Genomic DNA, 24,178 nt, shown 5'->3' on the forward strand with positions numbered 1-24,178 from the left:
TAGCTACACAATAATATATAAGTACATTTTTCATTGGCTCTACAATTCCATGTTGATTTTTACTGGCGGGTTCACAGACTTAAAAGACGGAGGTACGTAAAAAATCGGTGCGCGTAAGAAGTTATACTTCTTTGGCGTAACAAAACTTGTGATAACCTAGATTCTTCGACTAGCTCTGGCGTGGTGATTTAGAATCAGGTTCACAAAAAAATAAAAGTGTTTCTTTGGTTCATCGAACTATCCAAATTATTTGTATCGTATTGCTTCATTCCGTATTAATTCATAGTATTTACTATTACTATTTTAATTATCTTGCTAAATTACACCTCAGAATAAGGGCCGCTTATTGGAGCTCCGCTGGTTTAAAATTATTTTATTGCCCCATTCCATAATTATTAATATTATTTAATATTACTATTTAAATTATCTTGTCAAATTACACACTCAGAAAAATGGCCGGTAATTGGAGCGCCGCTGGTTTAAAATTATTTTATTGCTTCATTCCGTGCCACTTTCTCAAGCAATATGGTTATATTATAATTTAAACTAATTACCGAAAAATGTGGATGGCTGGGAAGCTGGGGGAGGTTTTCGTCCAGCAGTGAATCAACCCCAACTGATGATGTTGTAATATCGATGTGTGGTGAATTAGGAATATTTTATTTCATGCCAATATTCCATAACACAACAACGCCGAACGACACGGTTGAAAGACTCATCGCATATATAATAATATATATATATATATTTATATGTATTTAAAATATTATTTTCATCATATTATGTAACGCGATTTGACATCATAAAACGTGTAAGATAATTCTGAATTTAAAAAAATGTGAATGCATAATTAATATAGCGAAGAGTTTTGTACAAATTAAAATATGTTGTACGTTCGATTATCAGCCTAGCTCCTAAATATTTAGATGTTTGTATTATTATTTTATTGTAGATGTTGCAATGTTCCAATAAAATTGAAATTAATATTCTTTGTTAAACATAACGTTTGTTTTAAATAATAATTATAACATCATTACCTCTGTTTGTATCAATGTACGAAATACCCGCCTGGGAGATTTTAACACAATAATTTGAGTAAGCAATTTAAAAGTTCTTTCCATGAAACACGTTTTACGAGGACGAAGGTATCGTGCATAACAAAATAAGTCGAGTGGTGATATTTCCTCTGCGGGGTATTCAGCGCGACTGGATAAACATTTGCTTTTAATCGTCATTCACTTTCGTTTGAATGAGGTTGAAACGATATAGCGAAAGAAAATATTCCTCCAGTTTACGAAATTACCATAAGAATCGTCCCCCGTTGGTTTGTAATTTGTATAAACTCACATCTAGATAGGAGGACTGTATGAACGTTCAAGTTGTACACCAACTTGTCTACTTTACTAGGGGTAGTGCGTTTTTCCTCCGACAATCTGTGGATGGATTTTGTAACAAAAGAAAACAGATATTATAAAACATTTTATCAGACCAATCGATATTTTTATTCGTAGAAAAAATCTAAAATATTGGTGAATATAATTGAATATGATAAGAAACAAAAGGGCTTCTCTTATTTTTTTTAAATACACAACTTTATTAAGCATGTATAATTTAAACAAATTTCAAAGTAAGCTCAATATCTTCTATTAAAATTCTGATGTCAGTGAATTTTCTAATAATATATGATGGGACAACTGGACGACGAAAATTTGGGCGCCGCTATACATGAATGAAATGTGTGAAGAAATTCTCGTACGTTACGTTATTGAACTTACATGTTGACTGGAAACATAAGGTATCTACATGTTACAATAAAGTGAGGTTTATAATTGTTTGAAATACTAATGTTGATTGTGTACTTTTATATTCGAATATTACGCTGAATCATAGCGATATTCCGTAATACTCACTTCAAATAAATCAATATTTTGCAGTGTACCTAACTTTTCGAAACGAAATATTTCAACAAAATTTGATTGGCACAATGACCAACCGATCAATAATATGTACTTACTTATATTTATTTACGCATTTCATTAATATTTGCGCCTGATACGCTTCGTCCAGTTGTTCTGTCGTCCAGTTGGTGACACTGAATCGTCCTAGATTCTTTCTACGACCTCTGAAAGTTATTGATTATTAAAAGATTAATCATATCTAAAGACACAGACTGCTGAAAGTCAGCTTTTTTATTTTTTAATGGTGTTAAAGACACAGACTGCTGAAAGTCAGCTTTTTTATTTGTTAATGGTGTTAAAGACACAGACTGCTGAAAGTCAGCTTTTTTATTTGTTAATGGTGTTGTAGATCGGTGTATTTAATCCATTCGTGTTCATTTTCACAAAATAGTGCAACTAAATTTAGTAAAACTTTATCGGACCTAATTTATAATCAAGAAAATAATGTAAATTAAATATCTAGTTAATATAAATGACAATATCACGGTATATTTTATTTTAATTTAGCATTCTTTGAACAGGTGAAACATTGAGAAATTATGATTTATACCAGTTATTATAAAAAAAATGAAACCGAAAAAATTAATTATTTATACACTTGATTTCTTCGTGATTTGTCCTGCTTACAGTCTTTGCAAATTATGTGACAAAAGAAGACAAGACTGTAATAAGCAGGAGTGGACAGGAAGCAATCGAGAGTGGTGACCAAACCCGCTTGTGAATAGCTATAATATATGAGATAGAATGGTGGCTTATGCATCCGTCTCTGAAGAGTTGTACTGTAAGAGTAATCCTGCGTCTGATACTGAATTTCAGATGTTATATTTAAATTTTTGATGATGGCCAATGAGCACTCCTTGTAAAAGAATGACAGTTGAAATAACCTACTCTCCGTAGAAATATTATCAGCCGTTCAGTTAGCAGTGAAAATTGTTAATTATTTATTACTCTTTCTTTAATTAGATTAATAACATACAATAAAATACGATAAATAATATTTTATCTACATTATTTAATAAAGATCAGGACTGATTGCGTCCACTGGACATTAAAAATCATATCATAATTAGTTAATAATTATTGTCATTTCCGTAGTACATGATCAGTAAAAGAATTTATTTAGGTATTAAATGTATAGGTAGAAAATATCAAGAATTCTTTCTCTTTCAAATAGTTCATCTATTGACATGTTCGAAACCTCTATTCAAGTGCTCAAGCGTGACAGTAAATGTTATTGTTGTCGAGTAGGTACTCCTCTGTCTTTTATAAATTTATTTTGATTCTTGTTTTTTGCCTGATTGTAACATTTTATTATGCCAGCATTATTTTGAGTCCTCAGAGGTCCGCTGGATTGAGTCCACAATAGATTACTGAGATTTCTCTACTTAAGGACATACAGATGCTTTCCTTATGATAATGATAATAAAAGAATTTTCCGACTCATTTTTTTCGGGGTATGCTATCAATGCATTCCCTGTCCACCCAAAGTGTGATTGTGATTTTAAAGTAGGTATATCGTTTTACTTCTTCGTGGGTTCATTTACAATCCATCTATATCAGTACGTATTAATTTCAATGTTCCCACCAATATCACTCGAATCTCTGCAGTTTTCATGATACCCCGTTGCTGGATGGATGTGATAATTCATGATGCTTTATATTGTGCGATTAACCAATTTGATAGCACCTTTTTAAATTATATTATCTTTGTGGACGTGTTAAATAGGTAATATTTATAATTACTTTCTCTTCTTCTTTCTTGTTTTTTTATTGATTGGTATCAGTAATTTATTTATTTAGAAAAGAGTATTACGGCATTACAGCGATTGGCCAATGCGCCATAATACATAACTAATACAAAATTATAAAAATGACTTACCTAATTACAAAATAATAACCAGTATAACAAGTAAGTAGAAAAGACACTCTATTATGCTTACGTAGATATTAGAGTAAAATGATAAATACAATTATAAATTTAACCCATTTAACACGTCCACAAACATGATATAGTTAATAAAAAATAAATCAACCTTAATGCTGCCATCAAATAAGTTAATCGCACGATACACAGCATCATGAAACATCACATCTGTTCTGCGACGAGGTATCATTAAGACCGTAGTGTTACGAGTGATATTGGTGGGAACATGAAAATTAATATTTGCCAGTATATACGGATTGTAAATGAACCAACGAAAAAGTAAAAAGAAATCCTTTAAAATAGCAATCACTCTTTGGGTGGACAGGGATTGCATTGATTCTTTTTTATTCATTCCATGACTATTTATAATTTTGTATGTATGTAATAATTGTATCTTGTTGTATATTATGGTGCATTGCCCAATAGCTGTAATGCCATGATATTATTTTTCTAAATAAATGAAATAAAATAAATACATTATTATTTTATGTTACCTACTGTTTTATTTTGATTGTTTATATATTATTATGTCATTCTCATTTGTATCTGAAACTATATAATTTGTCATTTTAAGGTACATGCGCCGTTTATAAATAAATACGCATTTGAATCTAGCACTAGACTGGCTATTATGTGATCAATATTTTTGTGTAAAGATTTCAATCAAGTATGAATACAAAAAATATTATAATGAATGAAAAGAATAATCCCCGGTGTGTATAAAACGTTATGATCTCGCAATTTTGAAAGCAATTTTGCGCAAGCTCTTCTTTATTTTTGATAACCTTTTCAGGTTGCAGTCTAAGCCATCCCGTAAGAATGAGATCCGCTATGAAAACAAAATAAAAGCTCTGAAAGAAGGCTTAAGCGCATATAAAAGCAAATACGATGAATACATAAAAGCTCCTCTTCGCGCTATGAAATTATAAAACTCAAAACAAACGGGAGAAGGTATACATGATTGCGTTGGGGTGCGTCAGTGGCTACGCATTCAGCATTATTTATTTCACTTTTTAATTCAACATAACATAATATTATAAGACCCTCATATGGAATAAACTACGTGTATGATAATATAATATTATAATGCATTTTAGACTAGTTCAAATACAAAGAAACAATGCAATTTCCCTAAGGTGCATATGGAAAGAAACTATTATACCTACTACCATTTAAGGTTTTAGCAAAATCTATTATACTTCATTTATCCAATCGTATCGTTTTTGTCCATCCGCATTGTTTCCAGCATGCACTTCTCCATACATCTCTGGACAAATGGAGTCCAATCCAGCGGAATCCAGTGGTACCCAAGAGGTAAAAGACGAAACAGATAATTTCTGCAGAAGTTTGTGATAGCACGACTAAAAGACTAAAATAAGCGAAACCAGCTTGAAGAGGACTTCATCCAGCAGTGGATATATACAGTCAGATAATGATGACTCGTATATAAGAATAAGACTATCTGAAACATCATTATTAAATTAATCGAGCAATCAATTTAAAAGACACACTCCATTGGGTAATGTTAATGGGTATTTCATTTCATCTGATCCATGACAGAAGGAATATCACTATGACATATCCGTCATGTAGGTATCTATTTAAGCAGATATGTAGTAAAATTTACACCCACAATGGCCGCGCGGCTTAGCGTTGGCCTGTTGCGTTGTGGGTCCCAGGTTCGAATCCTGGGTCTGGCAAGTACACATATAGTTTTTCAATTTGTGAATGAGTATGGACCGAATAGGTTGAGCAAGTGGCTGACATTGATTTCTCGTAAAAACAAAATCGTGGAGGTCCATAATTATGATCATATTAGGATCGGACATGGTCGGAAAAAAAGTAGCATTTAATTAATTTCCGGAAAAAACAAAATATACTTATTATACCTAATTTAAAAAAAAATGCTGGGTTACCATTGCGATAAATGGAATCTCGGTAATTTGGAAAATCATTTTCTCGATGACAACCTCTAGTATAAATATAAGTTTAATATTGTTATATCGTTGGCGTTATGTAAATAAGAACACATCAATTTTAACTTATAATATGTCTCCAGTTAATTATGAAAGTAGTAGGTTTATAAATTTCAAAATTATTTACCTTAATTGTTACTTATATGTGTAGTAAATGATAAAAAATACAAATAAAAATATTACTGTGCAACTGTCTGTCCATTTAAATCCTATAATTTTCAGGAAGAATAAATAAAATCTACCTTGTTTTTAAAAGTATTTCCAATTACGACAGATCTGCCTACCCCAATGGCTCTTTCTAATTAACCAAATGCCGGAAAGCAATGGAGTATCAAGGTAATCATTTCCACGTCATAAAGCCGGCCGGGAAATGCTTTGTCTGATACTTTGCACAATTATTTTACCTGCCTGCTTATTACCTGTGTGGATTACAACATCGCAAATGAAAACAGCCTGAATGTCTTTATATAGTACCGGTTTTTCTCCGTGTTTTAGAATTTAATTAGTTTTAATATACCTGAAATTTATGACTCCAATCCCTTTGTATACGACGAGAGCCTACTTTGATTAATTCACGACAGTATCATTAATATAATGTTTACACATTAAATACTACAACTTTATAATAAGCCTATTAATAAAAAATATTAATAATTGCTATTTTGTATAAAACATAATAATATATTATTTAATTATTTTATTTTTGTAGATCAACTGAACTGTTAATAACCGATTTCTAATGTTGATGCAACTTTGTCCTTCTCAAGTTATTATTCTTCTACATTACTATTGGTCTCCAGAAATATCTAGCCAGTCCTGCACGAGCAGCTCCAGTGCGTCCTCCTAAATTCATTGATCCAGCGAATCAGGAGCTATTTTTTTAAATACAGATGACGCATTTAATTTTTCAAATTTTAAATAAGGTCTCGAAACAGTTTAAACAACCATACAATAAAAAAAGTATTCGAATTTCTCACAAATTTAGTATAAAATATTACCCCAGGCATAACAGAATCCCTGCAAATGACCACTGAAATTTATACGTATCTGTACACCAACAAAATAAGCCACTAATATTTATACGTACCATTACTGTCATTCTCGATACCTAATAATTATTTTTGGATGAAGGATGACAGGATTATTTATAGAACCTATGTGTTTCGCACATCGTAAATTTGTCCTGCCTACCTGAATAGTAACTACTTAATATGTATGGAGAACATGCCTGGGTACGTTGTATATGTTCTCCACACACCTATTTCTTATGTGGATCCCAAAATAATCCTCTAAAGCAGTGCTCCGCAACCGGTGTGCCGCGAGACGATGCTAGGTGTGCCGCAGAGCATTGCTTCAAAAAAAAAAAAAAAAACACAAATAATTTTGTATATTATACAATACTTACTTAATAGCCAAATTTGAGCGCCTGCATGAACTTAATAAAACAATGCAAGGTCAGAATAAAAATATATTGACGTGATCTGATAAATTAGAAAGATGTAAGACAAGGATCTCTACAAATATACCAAAGGACCTACCAGACCAATGAAAACAACCGATTAATTTTTGATCCGTCTCAAAAACATTTAAATTTACTTCAAAAGAAATTTCATCATTACTTTCATACAATCAATACGACTGGATTCCAAACTCTTTTGCAGCCAATGCGAAAAATTCTATAGAAGCGCTTATGCTATTTTCTGGATTTCGGTAAATAAAGAATATCCTCGTATTTCTGACAAGGATACCAAACTAAGTAAGGCCAAAAACTTTTACGTTCATTGAAACAAGCTCAGGTATCATATTATTAATTAGTTATTTTATTGATAATATAAAAACATGGGCATATTATGTACATTTGGCATGTATATTTAATTATTTACCAAATAAGTATATAATGTAATGGTGTGGCAGGTCAAGCAGATAAGTGAGATAAACACAAATTACAAATTTGCTCTAATAGCAAACATTGTCATGTTTGGTGGAAGTACGTCGCAGAGAAAAGCAAGGAACCGAGAAGAGTGAAAGGAGCTGGGGGAGGCCTTCATCCAGCAGTGGATCGACCCCGGCGGAAAATATACAGATATATATTATATACAATAATATCTAATACATATTCCATATAGATTAATAATCATCAGGACTGGTTTCGTACGCTTTAATGGAACATTGTAAGTTTACAGCGGACAAAACTGAGTCTTAATGATTATTGAACTAAGTTAAATAATTAGGTGGGTAGTACATATTTTAATTATGAATATAAATTGTATTGATTATCCACAATAAAATTTGATGCATTCAATAAAAAATAAATTTCACAGAATGATTTTTTTTAAATAATATTAAAACATTATTATTGTATTACAATGTAAGACCATTATTACTTATTTTATTTATTGTAGTAGCAAATGATTTTTAATTTGACATAAAGATAAATATAATGATATGAGTACTAGTAGGTAGGTACATTATATATGTAAATTGTTTTATAATCTTTTTTGGGTAGGTAACCGTTGTTAACGTTAAGTTTGAATGGTTAATGCAAATTGGTGAAGTCTTTAAAAATTACATGTTTGTTAAGATGGAAATATTAGAAACGAAATGTTTTCGCATTCAAGAAAAGTTGAATTTAATAATAATATAATTTTGTCTAGAAAATAATATGGCGGTACTTAATGAAAACCCTTTTTGTAAGCACTGAGTCGTTAGTATGCAAAGTAAATTGCCGGAGCGAGAGAGGCACACTTTTATTAAAGGATGTACATTTAAATAGTATATTCGTGATATAATTATGACGCTGTCATAGCCAACTCACTTTGTTCTTCGCTTTGAATATATTAAAAAGAGAGGATTTTATGTAATTTTCATAACAATTTTGTGCTTACTCTTTTATAGAGGTACATTGCTCAAAAAGACTGCTACGTACTTTAACATAAAGCTTCCCAAACGGTGTGCCGCAAAATATTGTTGATTAGGCTAAAAACACATTACGAGCACGTCACGTGAGCGCACGTGTAATCAGAACATTCGATAGTAAAAACTGGTTAACTACAAAAACATCGTGTCAATTATTACTTGTCGTTTGTTTCCCCTTCCAATCCACTAAAATAAGATACATGACTTAAAAATGTGTATTTTTTTTAGAAAATAAGCGATCTTTCACGGATGACGTTGGTGATGTGGCGTGATGCTTGTCAGGTGACCTTAATGTGATTTTGATACATGTTGATAGATTTTTGTAACTGACACTATATGTTTTCGGTTCAAAATGTGCTACACGATGGGAGCATCTGTCTGATAACATTAATACCATGTAAACAGAATTTCACACTTATCACCCGTGGCGCAAGCCTCCCGTGAGCTCACGTACGCTTACATGTTGATCATAATATTGTATTTCTAGCATGACAGTAAACTAAAATCATCTACTAAACATCAAGCGATTCATAAGATCCGGTTTAAATTTGTAACATTAAGGGGGGACATGCTCGTCGAAGGTCAAAATTGAGTTTTTATTGTATTTTCAAACCATGATCCTGGACACTCCTTAAACGTTGTAGATAATCTATTTATATAATTTTGAAGCCTTATTATCCTTTATAGTTATTTTAAACATTTGATGACTGCATGAAGTATTTTTGTTACATAAAATAGTATTCTTTTAAACCTCTCGCTCTAATGTTTTAGAATATAGTCATATTTCGGTACAGAACTGTGCAGTGGTGTTAAGATTTTTTACATTTATTAATTTTTAAACGCATTTATAAAACCATTAGTATAATTTATTACGAGATAATTTTTGTAAAATATTCACGATAAAAAATTATTTTGATAATCTCTGTGATCCCAAATTTGACAAGAATTAGGCATTTTATTATTCAAAAAATCGGCAAGATTAACACATTTGAAGATGATTCTAAAGATATTTATTATAAGCTATGTCTTTGACCATTCAAGTGTGATAAAAATATTATGAATAATGATTGCTTTATAATAATTATTGACCTAAGAATAAGGTAGTGTTTTTTTGAAATACGCCATTTCTTTTGTCATTCCCTAGTGGTTAAGCTACAACATACGGCCGTAGCCATAAAATGACAAACTATAATTAAAGTAGGGAGTAAAATTATGTTAACGCGCGTGTTTGAACATGTACCTAACCGAATTTTTTTTTTTTTTTTAAACGGTACATGTTCAAACACGCGCGTCAATATCATTTTACTCTTTACTTCAATTATAGTTTGTCAATTTATGGCTACGGCCGTATGTTGTAGCTTAACCACTGGGGAATGACAAAAGAAATGGCGTATTTCAAAAAAACACTACCTTATTCTTAGGTCAATAATTATTATAAAGCAATCATTATTCATAAGATGTTTATCACACTTGAATGGTCAAAGACATAGCTTATAATAAATATCTTTAGAATCATCTTCAAATGTGTTAATCTTGCCGATTTTTTTAATAATAAAATGCCTAATTCTTGTCAAATTTGGGATCACAGAGATTATCAATATAATTTTTTATCGTGAATATTTTACAAAAATTATCTCATAATAAATTATGCTAATGGTTTTATAAATGCGTTTAAAAATTAATAAATGTAAAAAATCTTAACACCACTGCACAGTTATGTACCGAAATATGACTATATTCTAAAACATTAGAGCGAGAGGTTTAAAAGAATACTATTTTATGTAACAAAAATACTTCATGCAGTCATCAAATGTTTAAAATAACTATAAAGGATAATAAGGCTTCAAAATTATATAAATAGATTATCTACAACGTTTAAGGAGTGTCCAGGATCATGGTTTGAAAATACAATAAAAACTCAATTTTGACCTTCGACGAGCATGTCCCCCCTTAAGGGGGATCCTATATGCCAACAGAGAACCTGGCGGAAAATACGAAGCTTGCGGTCTGAGATTTTTTTTTGATAATTTACAATTACAACTGTTTTAATTAATAAATATGTAAGTATCTGAAAAAAAGGTTTTTTTTTTAAATTCAAAGATAAACTTACAAATTATAAAAAAATGTGAATTCATTGCAGGGTCACATCTTATTATTACATTATATTTTATGATCATATGTATTAGTTTTTTTAGTACCTAATTTAGTTTATTAAGTTTTCAGTTTTTTGACGTTAAGATTTTTGACCAATTCATCCAGTGGGGGTAGGCAGATTGAGCGTCGCTTGGGGGTGGCAGTTACTCGAAGGGCGGCAAATCGAGAACCATTTGGTATAAGTATATATAAATAGCTAAACTTATTTTGTTTACATGTGTGCAAAAATAGTGTGAAAATAATAAATTTGTGTATTGATAATTGCTACAAACCAAATGTGTCAGAAATATCAACCAAATAGAATCTCAGACTCTGGTGATTTGGTGAAGAATTTTGATGAAGTGTCGATAATTAATTACCTATATTAATAATTATATTCTCTTTTTATATCTAAATATAATTTGTATGTTTTGTGATATTTATATTTTGTTAGTAATGTATCCATACTATGTAACCTAACCATGCCTAATGTAACACATTTCTTAGATATTGGAGTCATAAAAGGATGATAAAAAATACTGTATAAAAAATGGGGCGGCACTGTCGCGCTGCCCAGGGCGGCATTTTGTCTAGGGACGTCACTGAATTCATCGTTTTAATATTTTTTATATTTCTTTTAAAAAAACTTCGATTTTTATAAAAATATAAATGTGTATAACTTGAAATCTTTTTTATTTACCTATGTAAAATCGAGCTTCAATACAATCGAATATAATATAATTCAAAAGAATTTCAAGTTATACTTACACATTTATATTTTAACAAAATCGATGCTTTTTTAAAATTATATAACAGATATTAAAACTATAAATTAGACAAAAACTGAATGAACCTGAATTTTGAATTGATATTGTACAATATTTTATTGTAAAATATTTGATTTTAAATGAGTTTATCAACCATATTTTTAATATATAATAGAATAAACTATAGACATAGATAAGTAGAAGATTTATCAAAACTATTTTATTATTTTTAAAAAGAATGTGGTTTGGTAATTCGGACATAGTTATATAAGTATATTATATTTTTTAATAATTAAATTTCGTTTGGTTTCTTATATAATAATATATGTACAAGTATCCATCGCGTAAATTTAACAATATAAATTAATATATTTATGAGGTAGCAACACTATCCACATCTGTCAATAAACAATGCTGCGAAATAAAAATAACATAACCTTACTTTCACTGTGCCGGTGACGTTCCATGTTCTCAAGTTTGTTCATAATACAGGTTTCTTTTGTATAATATTCTTGTGTTGGGATGCAAGCACGTGTGCTATCATCTGCTGTAAGTTTGGAAAGATTTTCATTGTGGAATACTGTTTTATATCACGGCATAATATATTTAAGTGTTTATTTTAAAATCTGTTTCTACTCTCAGGTCATCTGATTCAAAATTATTGAGTTTCCTATTAAAAGATTTAATGAAAACCACCAAAATCACTGAATTCAAATGTCAGATGCTCTATTTTATCAGCTAACTATTTGATCCTGCATGACAATAACTGTTTTCTTTTAATTTCTTTAAAATCTACCCTGCATATCATACAACTCTTTCTTATAATTTAAACACAGTAAGTGCCTCATTGTTACTCTTGATTGAAATTATATATCTATTGTTTTAAAATATTTTTTCATACAATCTAAAATTCACTTGATGCGATGTTAAATTATCCAGCTAACTGTCAAAAGTACTGACCTGAATGTGATTTTGTTATCCTTATTATGTTTATTACTATTAGGTTATTTTTTCACGGTAGTTGAATAGTTTAAGAAATTGCCTGTCGCTGTCTTTTTTATCAATGTATTTTTAATTGATTCTTGATGTTAACAGCCTAAGGAATAGGTACACGAGGATTTGCGAGATTATATTATAATATTTCCTAAGTACTTGTGTCAAAATAATAATTATTATTTATTTGAACACATTATATTATAGAGAAATTAGATCAAACAGAGTAATACAAATAATTGGCAAGCATGATAACAGTAGCAACCATTAATGACAAGTAATCCTTCTCACTCAGTCAGTGTCATTACCATTGATATACTACTGGATGAATCATATGCTTCTTAAAATGACGCCCGATTTTCAGCGACTCGGCCTTTGTTAAAACTTACTGAGTAAGCCCGGTCTAGCTTGCATCTTACTCTAACTAATAGTCAGCGAATGACGACTTGCTCTGTCTGTTTTGCGTTGCAGCCACCCTTAGGTTCACTATTCCAAGAACGCAAATTTAGTTTTACAGCCAGGGCAATACGGGCAGTGGCGGCTGGTGACAAGAATATTAGGGAGTGCAAAAAAAGACTCACCTATTTATGCAAGAAGTCCATCCTCCGATTTTTGGATCTTGAAAATACGTCGATTACACGAATATTAAAGTCCGACATTGACGATATCATTTTTTTTTCGATACTTAACATCGCAAGAGCATTTAACCTATCTTGAGACATGGTATTTCTCATAAATGACTTAATCCTTTTTAAAGTTGAGAAGCAACGCTCACTTTCTACTGACGTCATCGGTATTGTACAAATTATTTGCAATAGCTTAACGCTTTCACTAAATACTCCGAGTAAATTATTATTTGTGAATAGATGTAGTATGGATAACGCTCCATCGGTGACGTAAAAATCTTCTCGACTGTATAAAACAATTAATTCATTTTTAAGTTTCAATTTGTCAATAAAATCGTATGTTGCCATTGCCGTATTAAAATCTATAATTGGAAATTTTTTATGGTAATCGCGAAATTATTCACTAAAAAACAATTTAGATATTACTAAATGACCATGGTATTCAAAACGATCTTTAGCTTGGTTCACTATCGTATCGCATACTTCATGACATATTACAGAATGTGGCAAATCATTCGGTCGACGTTTTTTCGTGGGCTGAATTTGTAGCGTATTATTTTCCCGAATATTTTGAATAGCAAGAGTAAAATGTTCAATATCTTTATTAATCTCTAATACTTCTTTTGATCTCGACTGAAGTTGCTTAAAAAGTATATTGCAGTGGGGCATAATTTTGGCAAAAAAATCTAACCAATAATTAAAATTATCGTCATTTAAATATCGTAACAGCATTCCAGCTTGGTTTATAGTATCAGCGTCTAAATTTACTGATTCTAAAATGTGCTCCATACACTCATTTAACTGTTCGCGATAAGTGTGCACAACAGTTACCGTTCTTATATTAAAATTCCACCTAGTTGTCGGTGCTGATGGTATTTTTCTATTAACTATTTCTTTCAAAATATCAGTTCTTTTTGCAGATCTCGAAAAAAAAACTGGAAATGCTCGTAAATTAGCGAAAAAATTTCGGACCATTGTGTTAGCGGAAACACTTCTTTCCATTATTAAATTTAATTGATGGGCGTAACAATGTATGAAGTGTGCGTATAGATACGAAGCTTTTATCAAAGCCTGTACACCACCTAGTCGCCCGCTCATAACGGCTGCACCATCATAACTCTGCCCGATTAATTGGGTTTGTTTAATCTCGAGAAGTTCGAGTTCTTTGAAAATTTCAGATGCAATACCTACCGCTGTATGATCTTTCGGCGTCATAAATTTCCAGAAACGTTCATGTATTTGTCCGCGTAATTCGTACCTAACTACCAAAACTAATTGTTGAGTTGTGGCTACATCCGTGGTTTCATCCGCCTGGATCGCGATAAACTTACTTTGCGATATTTCGTGTTTTATTTCATTGCGACAAACCTCTAAAATTGAATCTAAAATATCGTTTTGAATTGTTTTTGATGTACCCTTAAAAATATTATTGCTATCTAAATGTTGTTTCATTGCAATATCAATTTCCGAGACGAAATCAATAAGCCCTCGATACACCCCTGGATTATTTGAATCTACGGATTCATCGTGTCCCCTCAAAGCTAATTCAAATGCCCCGCAGAATTTCACACAGTCAATCAACCTGGATAAAATATATCGATTATTGTCTACGCGTTCATTAAATTTTTTCACTGACAAACGATACCCGGCGTCTAACTGAGATCGAATATCTAATGCTCCCAACACTGCAAGTTGCATTTCATTTAAAATGTGTTTTTCAGAACTACTGTGTTTTTTCACTTTATCTGATAGGTGAACTAAATCTTTCACGCCAGACTCTGACCAGCTTGATTCACCTGTAAATAAAAGGCACGGAAAACATAAAACAGTATTTAGATATGAAGAACCGCATAACCATGGCACTTTTCTATACATTTCCACGTAAAATTTTCGATTAATCACTTTGCCTTTAACTGTACACTTTTGAATTAAATTTAAACTTGGTGTAGGGCGTCCCGCAGCCTTAATTTCCAGTCGTTTTGAAAAATCGCGACGATTGTCTTTAATATATTCAACCGAAAACGACATGATTCACTCACTAATCAATGCTGTAAATAGTTAACGAACTTTCTAATACAAAAAAGATTCGCGTACTGACCACTGTGACCTCAAACATTTCAAGGAGATATTCGTATTCGGTAATGTTCGTATGTAACAGCCGAAGCAGTGATTCGACAATCTTGAGCTGGGGAGAACACGAACATTTAACGGTTAAAATATCCCATATTTGAATGCGTCACGAACGATTTCACTGTGAAATTCGTATTGGTATGACGCCACAGATTAGTCACAGACAAGTTTCAGGCGGCTTTATCTCAAATATGCACACCGAGTATAAAAATGCGGTTTCGGAACGCGCGCGCTGAAGTCGCTAGTATTTTTTGCAAGGAATGCGCGGGAACTTTTAAACTGGCTAACTCATATACATTATTATATTATTATATTTTGGATATCGTCTTTTAATCTTAACACGGAGGTGCACTGCACTTGTGCTCCTTTACAAGAGCCGTCCCTGAATACGGGTGAAATTCGGGAATCCATGTTAACGGTCTTAACGCATTATACCTACAAGTATAAGACGATATTCGTTATATCTTTTGTGGTACATTTTTAAAATGACACTTGTATGGGAACTGCTCATCTAGTAGTATATCAATGGTCATTGCAGAGCTTTTTTTAATCTTAATGTTTAATTTCTACCCAACTCACGAACAAACGCCTCCAATACCACATGTTAAAAAGCATCAATCTGTTTTTGATCATTACACTATTAGCCATTGCACTCTATTTTTTTTATTTCTCCATCATTGTCGTTTCAAGGTCTCAGATAGACAACACCATTAGCTACTACTGGTAGGAGGCATGTTGTTATTATTATCAATCAATATTGATTGGTTTTTGGTCTCATGGCTTTGATGCATGTTCTCTTGATCGAAACGATGGAGTAGTTTATGAGAGATGAAGTTAAGATTAATATATTAACACTCAACTCTCGCTGTAAGGATAGTTGTTATACGAAATTTAGTAATAAAGGAAAAATTGTTGTACAAATTACATATTTTTTTGATATGAAATTAGATGTCCTAGTAAAATACAGTGAATCAGAGATATATTTAGATTTACATAATTTATATTTAAGTAGTGATAACTTTTCTGGAATACAAATTTCCGCTAAAGGTTAGGTCTATTTACAGTTAAGTTGAATATGTCACGCAAACTAGTGTAGTTATTTAAAATAGTATTTTCTTTTTTTTTACAGGTGAACGGATTGAAGTCCATAGCTTTTTCAAGTGTTCGAAGATTTCTGCCTTTCGAAAGTATTATATTATCATCAAGTCGTTTGCAATCTCAAATTATCTTTGATATTACTATATCTTGTAGGAAGACTTTGCGTCTTTTATCTTTTCAACTATCCAGCTTTCATTCATCTGCTTTTAAAATGGAGATGATTGAGGGTAAAGAAAATGTTTTAGGAGATAAATTAATCTCCGATACTTTGGCTGATGAAATACCTGATAAGATGTTGAAAAATGTTACTGCAGATGTCATTAATGTTGTCGAGGTGGACAAACCCCCTCATATCGTTAAAAGAAAATTTAACGATGAATCTGTGAGGACTGTAGGAACTTTGTGTGGCACTTGGAGACGGGACGAGGAAGATGGAGGTGATATTGTGGTGCTAGCCACAAGGCGCTGCCAACCCAGTCCTGTTCCGGAGGAAGTTGCCGATCTGGAGACTACTGTGGATGTCTGGATCGAAGGAGACGAGATCAAAAAACTTATCCTCGATGATCAGGTATACTATAAATATAAATAATGTTATTTGATTTAATACTAAAGTCAAAAATTCAAAAAAATATAATAATATTAGGTACTATTAATTGATTTGTTTTAGAACATAACAATATTATAACATTATGGATTTAGATTTAATAATTTTCGAATTTTTAAAATCTCGATTTGAATCGTGCATTGCCATCTATAAATATTTTTGAATAACTTTATCTAAGTTTTGAACCGGTAAGGATAACTGTGGATATTTTATTAGTTACGCGAATGCCAAATAGATGTCAGTTGTGTATAGAAAAGTAATGGATCAAAATAAAAATAATGTATTTTTTATTAAATTAAAATGAAATATATAAATTTTACTCTTGTCGTTGAACTATTTTTTTATTGTCAAATAATACAATTTATGTAACATCATTTCAACCATGATAATATCTACCTGATTATTAAATTTATTTAAAAATATACTCATCAATATGTACCTATCTTTCAAAATATGAATATATTGTAAGTTTTTTAATTCTTACCTATTTTATGTTAGTACTTATCTTAATAATTAGAATAACAATACATTTGGAACATTTTATATAATAATAAATGAATAAAATTAGATAATTGATTCGTTTTGAATGACTCCCATAAAATAAAATAAATAATAAGTCACAGAGGCCATCCATAGATTGAAACACCAATATATGTTTTCACTAACCTATCAGTAGTGACATACCATACCGGTAGTAGACAGGCCGCCTGTTACCTATGGCAACACATTCCAAGAGGGCAGCAGATTATGAAAGAAATACGAATAACACAAATGTTGATGGTAGATTACATGAAGATTATAATTTAATTTATCACTTGGACACCAAGGTGATCTCAGCCTTTCTACCAGAGGCACCTAGCGGAGAAATATGAAGCTTGCAATTTGAGACTTTTTTTTGATAATTTAGAATTTCAACTGTAGTAGTTAACAAATATGTATCTGAAAACATTAGAAAGATTTTTTGGTACTGTTCGGTTAAAGCGGATACAGCGGAAAACGCATTTTGAAAATAGCCGATAAACTGGATTATTTGTTAGGTTAACCTAACCAAACCTAACTTAACCTAACCTAACCTAACCTAAACTAACCCAAACTAACAAATAATCCAGTTTATCGGCTATTTTCAAAATGCGTTTTCCGCTGTATCCGCTTTAACCGAACAGTACCCATTTTTCTTAAATTATAGGTTTATCTTTGACTTAAAACACAAAAATAAAATCTCTTTAATGCTTTCAGATACATAATTATTAATAATTAAAACAGTTGAAATTGTAAATTATCAAAAAAATGTCTCAAATTGCATGCTTCATATTTCTCCGCTAGGTGCCGGGTTCCGCCAAACAAAAAAGGTTTGGAATCACTAGTGTATGGAAACGTAGGGAGGAAACAAGTTTCATTTGAGATTGTAATTCAGAATTCTCACGAATATTTATATAATTTAGGCTGAAGCCACCAAGTATCACTAATACGAACTGCCACAGTTAGTCTGTAAGATCTCCGAAAACCCTGTAATAATTTATCTTTTCTTATTATTTCCCGATTTCAATCCGTGAAACCAGAAAAAATTCTATAAACTTTTTCTCGCTATAATATCTAGATATTAATATATAAGTACCTATATATATTTCAAGTGGGAATTGTATTTCTTGCATTTTTCTCTGAAAAACTGAAAACGACATGAAACAATATTATATTCTCGAGAACTCCCGAAAAGCTTTAAAATCAAATAAGTATTCTCCAGAATTTATTGAATTTCGAGAATCGAAAAATCAGTCCAAATCAGCCCCGTCCCGTGGTGATTAAGAAAATAATATTTATTGCCATGTCGAGAAAATATTTCGCTGAAAGCATAATAATTATGTCCAATAAACAATATTATCTCTCCGATTCTGGTTAGCTTGAGGTCTCGTTTCACGTAATCGTCGGCGATTTTCATGCCAGATTGCCAGCTGCTGTCAAGCAGATTTGTTTTTGCAGATGTCTTCTACCACGCCGCGACGCGAAAACACAACTATTAAGTCCCGATAGTCAGGATGAACGATATTCGATATTGAGTAAACATTCGCGATGTTTCCGACATCAAAGTCACCCATTGACATTTCCCCGTACTAAATTGTAATTAGCCTCGACGCATCGGACCTGCGTAACTTTGTAGCGCCGTATGTTTTCGCTCCTTACAAAATACCATAATGATTTCCGAAGCTCTGATCATTGAAATTCGTAGATATTTATTTTATCAGCGACTTTCTTTGAAGCAGGCAGGTGCCTCAATCGATTCGTCAGAAATATTCAGTCAGTTCAAAATATTTTTAACCCATAGTATTAACGTATTTCTCACAAATGGAGGGGCCAAACGTCAAAATCCTTGCCTACTGTCCGACAAGAAGATCTAGGCGATAACCGAAAGCCGCTGTAGTCGAAGTGCGATTAACTAAATAGGAGGAGCTTGCTAGTTCACAGTTTTAACACGTGGACAACTCGTCGATAACCGGAAGTCGTTGCAGTCGAAGTGCGGTTAAAAAGAGGAGGGGCTTATTATTTCACAGTTTTAACACGTTGACAAGAAGATCTTGTTCGACAGTACATTAGTGCATTTTTTTCGTTCGCCAGTTGATCGCATCCGCAGTGCGTGCGAAACCTGTGTAATGCCTGCCTGAAACCGGTTTCAACATGACAGTTTTTCGTAGTGGAAAGTGCTAGCGCATGTTGATCCAGCGATGGATTTTTGTCCAACATCTCGGCCCAGTATTGCCAACCGAATGATTCCCCGAAAACCGACGCCCAGCTGGGTTCGAGCCCGCGCTCCTGGGTTTCGCGCCCATGTACCCTACCAACTAAGCTATGTACGTCCTATTTATTTGCGCTGAAATGAACTGGTAGTTTAGTACTCTGAAGCGCTTTCTAAATTGTGTTAATTTTTGACAGTTGGCTTTTGTATTTTAATTCAAAGTATTAATATTACCTTAGTTACTAACCGGTGTTAGAATCTCACCGAAATTTTAGTATTGTGTAGGTACTTACACTTGCTAATAATTTAATAAACTGTTTTTTTTTATTTCCTTGCAAGTAGATCATTGTGTATCATTACAACATATTCGTCAGTGGCATGCCGGTGACTTTTGTTTGTAGGGAATCTGTTGTAGGTATATAATTTACCTACTAATTGCTACATAGTATTTACCTACTTATTGTTATTGTAACTAATCGAATTTTTGTCAGTATGTAATAATATGATGTGTGATATTGCAGAGTGGCAGCTCTCTGATATTTACAACATATTTATGTAATATTCATGATGTAATTAACAACATACTTTATAAGTTTCAAGCAATAGGTAAGTATAGGTATAATCGCATTGTCCACTTTCACTTTTGACTGCTCCTGTTAAGTAAAAAGACATTGTTTTTGGTTGTAGTGAAATTGTTGTAAAAACGTAAAACTTGGGTTTTTCTACAATAATTCCACTACAACCAAAAATACAGTTTTTTACTTAGAAGGGTGGGTAGTATGGTAGCATAAACCTCTTTAGATGCACACCGCCTAATACCATTAGCCGAACCAATGAACGGCCCCGATTGTCTTACGAAATGTCAAAACTGTGTATTTGTCAAACCTATGGGAATTTAGCTTTATGTTATACATATTATAATCACTGACGTCAGAATGCATTTACATCGTTGTTGTTTTATAATTTCTTAGTATACGATCTGTATTAGTATTAGGTATAGAATATTACGTTCCATTTTTTCTTTGTACTTACTTACATTTTCTTACTTATTCACCATGTAATTTATTCTTATATATATATATATATATATATATATAAACATAATATTGTGAATGTTAACTTATGTATTTACAATGTGCAAAATTGAAATAAATAAAATTGATTTGATAAAAAGAATAATCTCAGAATTATTTTGTTTTATTTTTGTTTTAAGCATCATAGTATGAATATAATAATATTATTGTACAAGTATTCATAGATACCTACGTAATCATTTAATAATTATTATTTACAGGCCTATATTTCATTATACTGTCCAAATATAATCCCTATCATCCCTTATTTTTCGTCGAATTTTATTATAGTACCTACAACTAAGCATCAATTTTCATACGAGTTTCGTTCGAAATAACGAACGATATTTGATATTGTCATTATTTTCGGAAAAATATGTAGCAATTATGTAAACACTCTCACTGAAATTCAGGAAAATAAAGGGTTTATCTTTGGCCATAAATTAAGCTAACTATTATGTATGATATATATCTGATGTTTTGTAAATAATTGCCGCAATTTATCTTTATTATATTGAAAAGTTGTAGAAAATTTCATGAAATTTTCATTCATTATACAGTAATAATAATCACACAACAGATTAATAAGATAGACATGTAAAGCCAATCGTCACGATTTTGAAGCCGAATTTTGTATCAGTCCGAGTCTGGATCAGTCCATTACATGCTTTACATAAAAACCCTTAGGAATATTAATGAATATTAATGAATATTACCAATGGTGAATGTGCGTTTCTATTAAATACTTGACAAATTTTAATCCACATATACGTAATTATTAAAAATAATATAATATTTTATTTCTTTGATACGTGTTTAAGTTATTCCCATATATATACACATTCAAAAATCAAACCCTGTTGCTACCACACCCAGAAGGTACACACCTCCTATTATTTCTGTTTTCACTTTCTATTAAGTATTAGTTACGTTGATAAAAGTAGAGATTTTGTTTTTAAGAATATTTATCTTCTGTATAGTGTAGATAAGGATGTCATATCGAAAGAAAAAATATCAAAATAACGGTCAAAAAGTATCAATATTTTTTTGACGTTCCTTAAGACGCCATTCATGGACTTAAACCGTATGCGGTTTAGATCCGTGTGCCATACTAAACTTATGATTTTTGTTCATGAAAATATTATATTTTCACTAAATTTGTAAGTGGAAGTGTATGGTATAAACGGATACGATCAGATGCTTATACTATACTTTGTGAGTATATATTTCCATGAACAGAAAAGATAAGCTAAGTATGGCACACGGTTCGAAACCGCATACGGTTTCAGTCCATGGATGGCATATAAGTTTAGAGTATAGGTACAGTGTAAATGTAAAAAATGAGTACAATTTAATGTTGGTTCGATTGCGCCTTATTTAGCCATTCATCACAGGTATTACGCAGTAACAGTAACGTACGCATATCATCAACACCTTCCCCGTATATTATGTACAACTTGCTCTACCGGACACCTGCGAGGCTATTCTAACGTCACTTAACTCCAAAAGCGATACAAAAGTTTTAAATGTGATAAACATATCACATTTATCACTGTATTCAGGCAGTTAATTATTATGGGAAATTAACCATCGATCGCGCTTTCTTTTAACACGTCCTCTCATGACCTATTATCACCGCTTTGTTTATGGAATTGCTTCGGTGTTAATTTAGACCAATAACAGTAACGAAAACGTGTTACCGTATTAACTATTAAGAATATGTCTGCTGGCTTGTGACTTGTATTAACGTCCAGTTACTAGTTGTTGTCACGTGTGCGCAGCGTAACACGTATGCACAGGAAATAAAATGACCAATATGTGTTTGTTTTTTTTTTAATAACCGTATTCTTGGTTTTTCGTATACGTTGGTTAAATCTATTATAGGTACCGTAAAATTATTTCAATAATTGGTTGTTAAGTACGTAACATTTTCTGTTGACAACTACGGACAAATTCACTGAAATAGGACACAGCTTCACCTTTTTTGCTTTCTATGAAATTGGTCGATTTGCGTTACCGATTTTATGATTTTGCTACTTCCACTCGGGTGAATACTGTTTCGCAAACTTTTTCATGTCGCGACCCACCGCCTTAAAAAGGAATTTTACGAAATAGTACCTACGAGAAAACACAATTTTAACACACACGTCGATTATCATTGAACTATCAATAATACATCTTTTTTGTTTGCGCATGAACTAGCAATCAGAACATTTTCTTTCATCTAACTCAGCAATTGGTTGGAAACCAAGTTTTTATTAATTATACAATACTAAGCCATTTACATTAACAGCTGCTTCGGACTTTCATCAACATATTATGAAGAAGATTAGAAGGAAAACGTATGATTTGAATTATCTGTCAACGGTAAGATAATCTAAAATTTTAGTCTGATCAAATATTAATGATCATCAATGGTGGTCGGTCCGCTCTCCGATGATGCCCCCCATTATTTATTTGATCCGTTCATGTCCTTAATGTTTAGGTGCCTTGTATTTTCGGTAAGTACATATATTCAGTTTGATGATCCCGTGGGTTTAAGGGGAGGCATACAATAAAGATTTCACGATATAATAGATGTCGTCAAACCAGTTTTGTCAGATAAGATTTATAAAATTTTCTACACATCAGGAATTATCCGTTTAGACGAAATTACAATTACTGTGTTTTTTAAGCAATAAAGATTAACCAGATTTAAAATTAAACTAATGAAAAACTAAAAAGAAAAAGTAGTAGGTACTTATCGTACAACCCTAACGTTAACAAACGTGAAATGAAATATTGCAGGCGACTTTTTAAAATATCTGTCCAAGAAAAAATTAAAACAATATTATTTTTCATCAGAACTTGTCCCGTATTTAACCAGTGTTTTACAGTTAAAATTGTTGATCATTGAATTAAATTAAATACTATCACTCGTAAACACATTTTTCATACAATATGTGCAACAGCCTTGTGTTTTTCCCTCCAAAAACTTTCATAGCTGAATGTTTAATGGGCACGAAGTCGAGGAATGTAGAACCAATTTTTCCTCTTACGTATCACGTACCTACTGTGTAAGTAAGTACTTGTAGGGGATTGCAGCAAATAAATCGTGCTTCCAATATTGAACACGTTGAACAAAATAAAAGGAAAGTCCGCGCTCGATACTTGCAACACCGCCGACTTATTGAAAGTATCTAATGGTGAAAAATTGCCACTTCGCTTTTCACAGGCGTAATATTGTGTACACACTGTATACAGTACATAGGT

General features: G+C 31.9%; 1 protein-coding gene across 5 annotated transcripts in view; it reads left to right on the forward strand.

Annotated features, from left to right (window-relative positions):
- Positions 1-12,058: 12,058 nt before the first annotated feature.
- The window catches only part of LOC147066199 (uncharacterized), a 444,290-nt gene continuing 432,170 nt past the window's right edge, over positions 12,059-24,178 (forward strand). For 3 of the 5 annotated variants that reach the window (XM_085955865.1, XM_085955868.1, XM_085955866.1), the window contains exons 1-2: positions 12,071-12,223; positions 16,553-17,089. In XM_085955865.1, the coding sequence (XP_085811991.1) occupies positions 12,197-12,223; positions 16,553-17,089 (564 nt within the window). In that variant the 5' untranslated portion in view covers positions 12,071-12,196. Of the gene's footprint in view, positions 12,224-16,552; positions 17,090-19,735; positions 20,377-24,178 lie in introns of those variants that run through there. The other 2 variants (XM_085955867.1, XM_085955869.1) reach the window with 2 other exon arrangements.

This window comes from Rhyacophila brunnea, unplaced genomic scaffold (assembly GCF_057557595.1).
Source record: "Rhyacophila brunnea isolate RB1 unplaced genomic scaffold, BYU_Rbru_1.0 scaffold_5, whole genome shotgun sequence".
Lineage (NCBI taxonomy): Eukaryota > Metazoa > Arthropoda > Insecta > Trichoptera > Rhyacophilidae > Rhyacophila > Rhyacophila brunnea.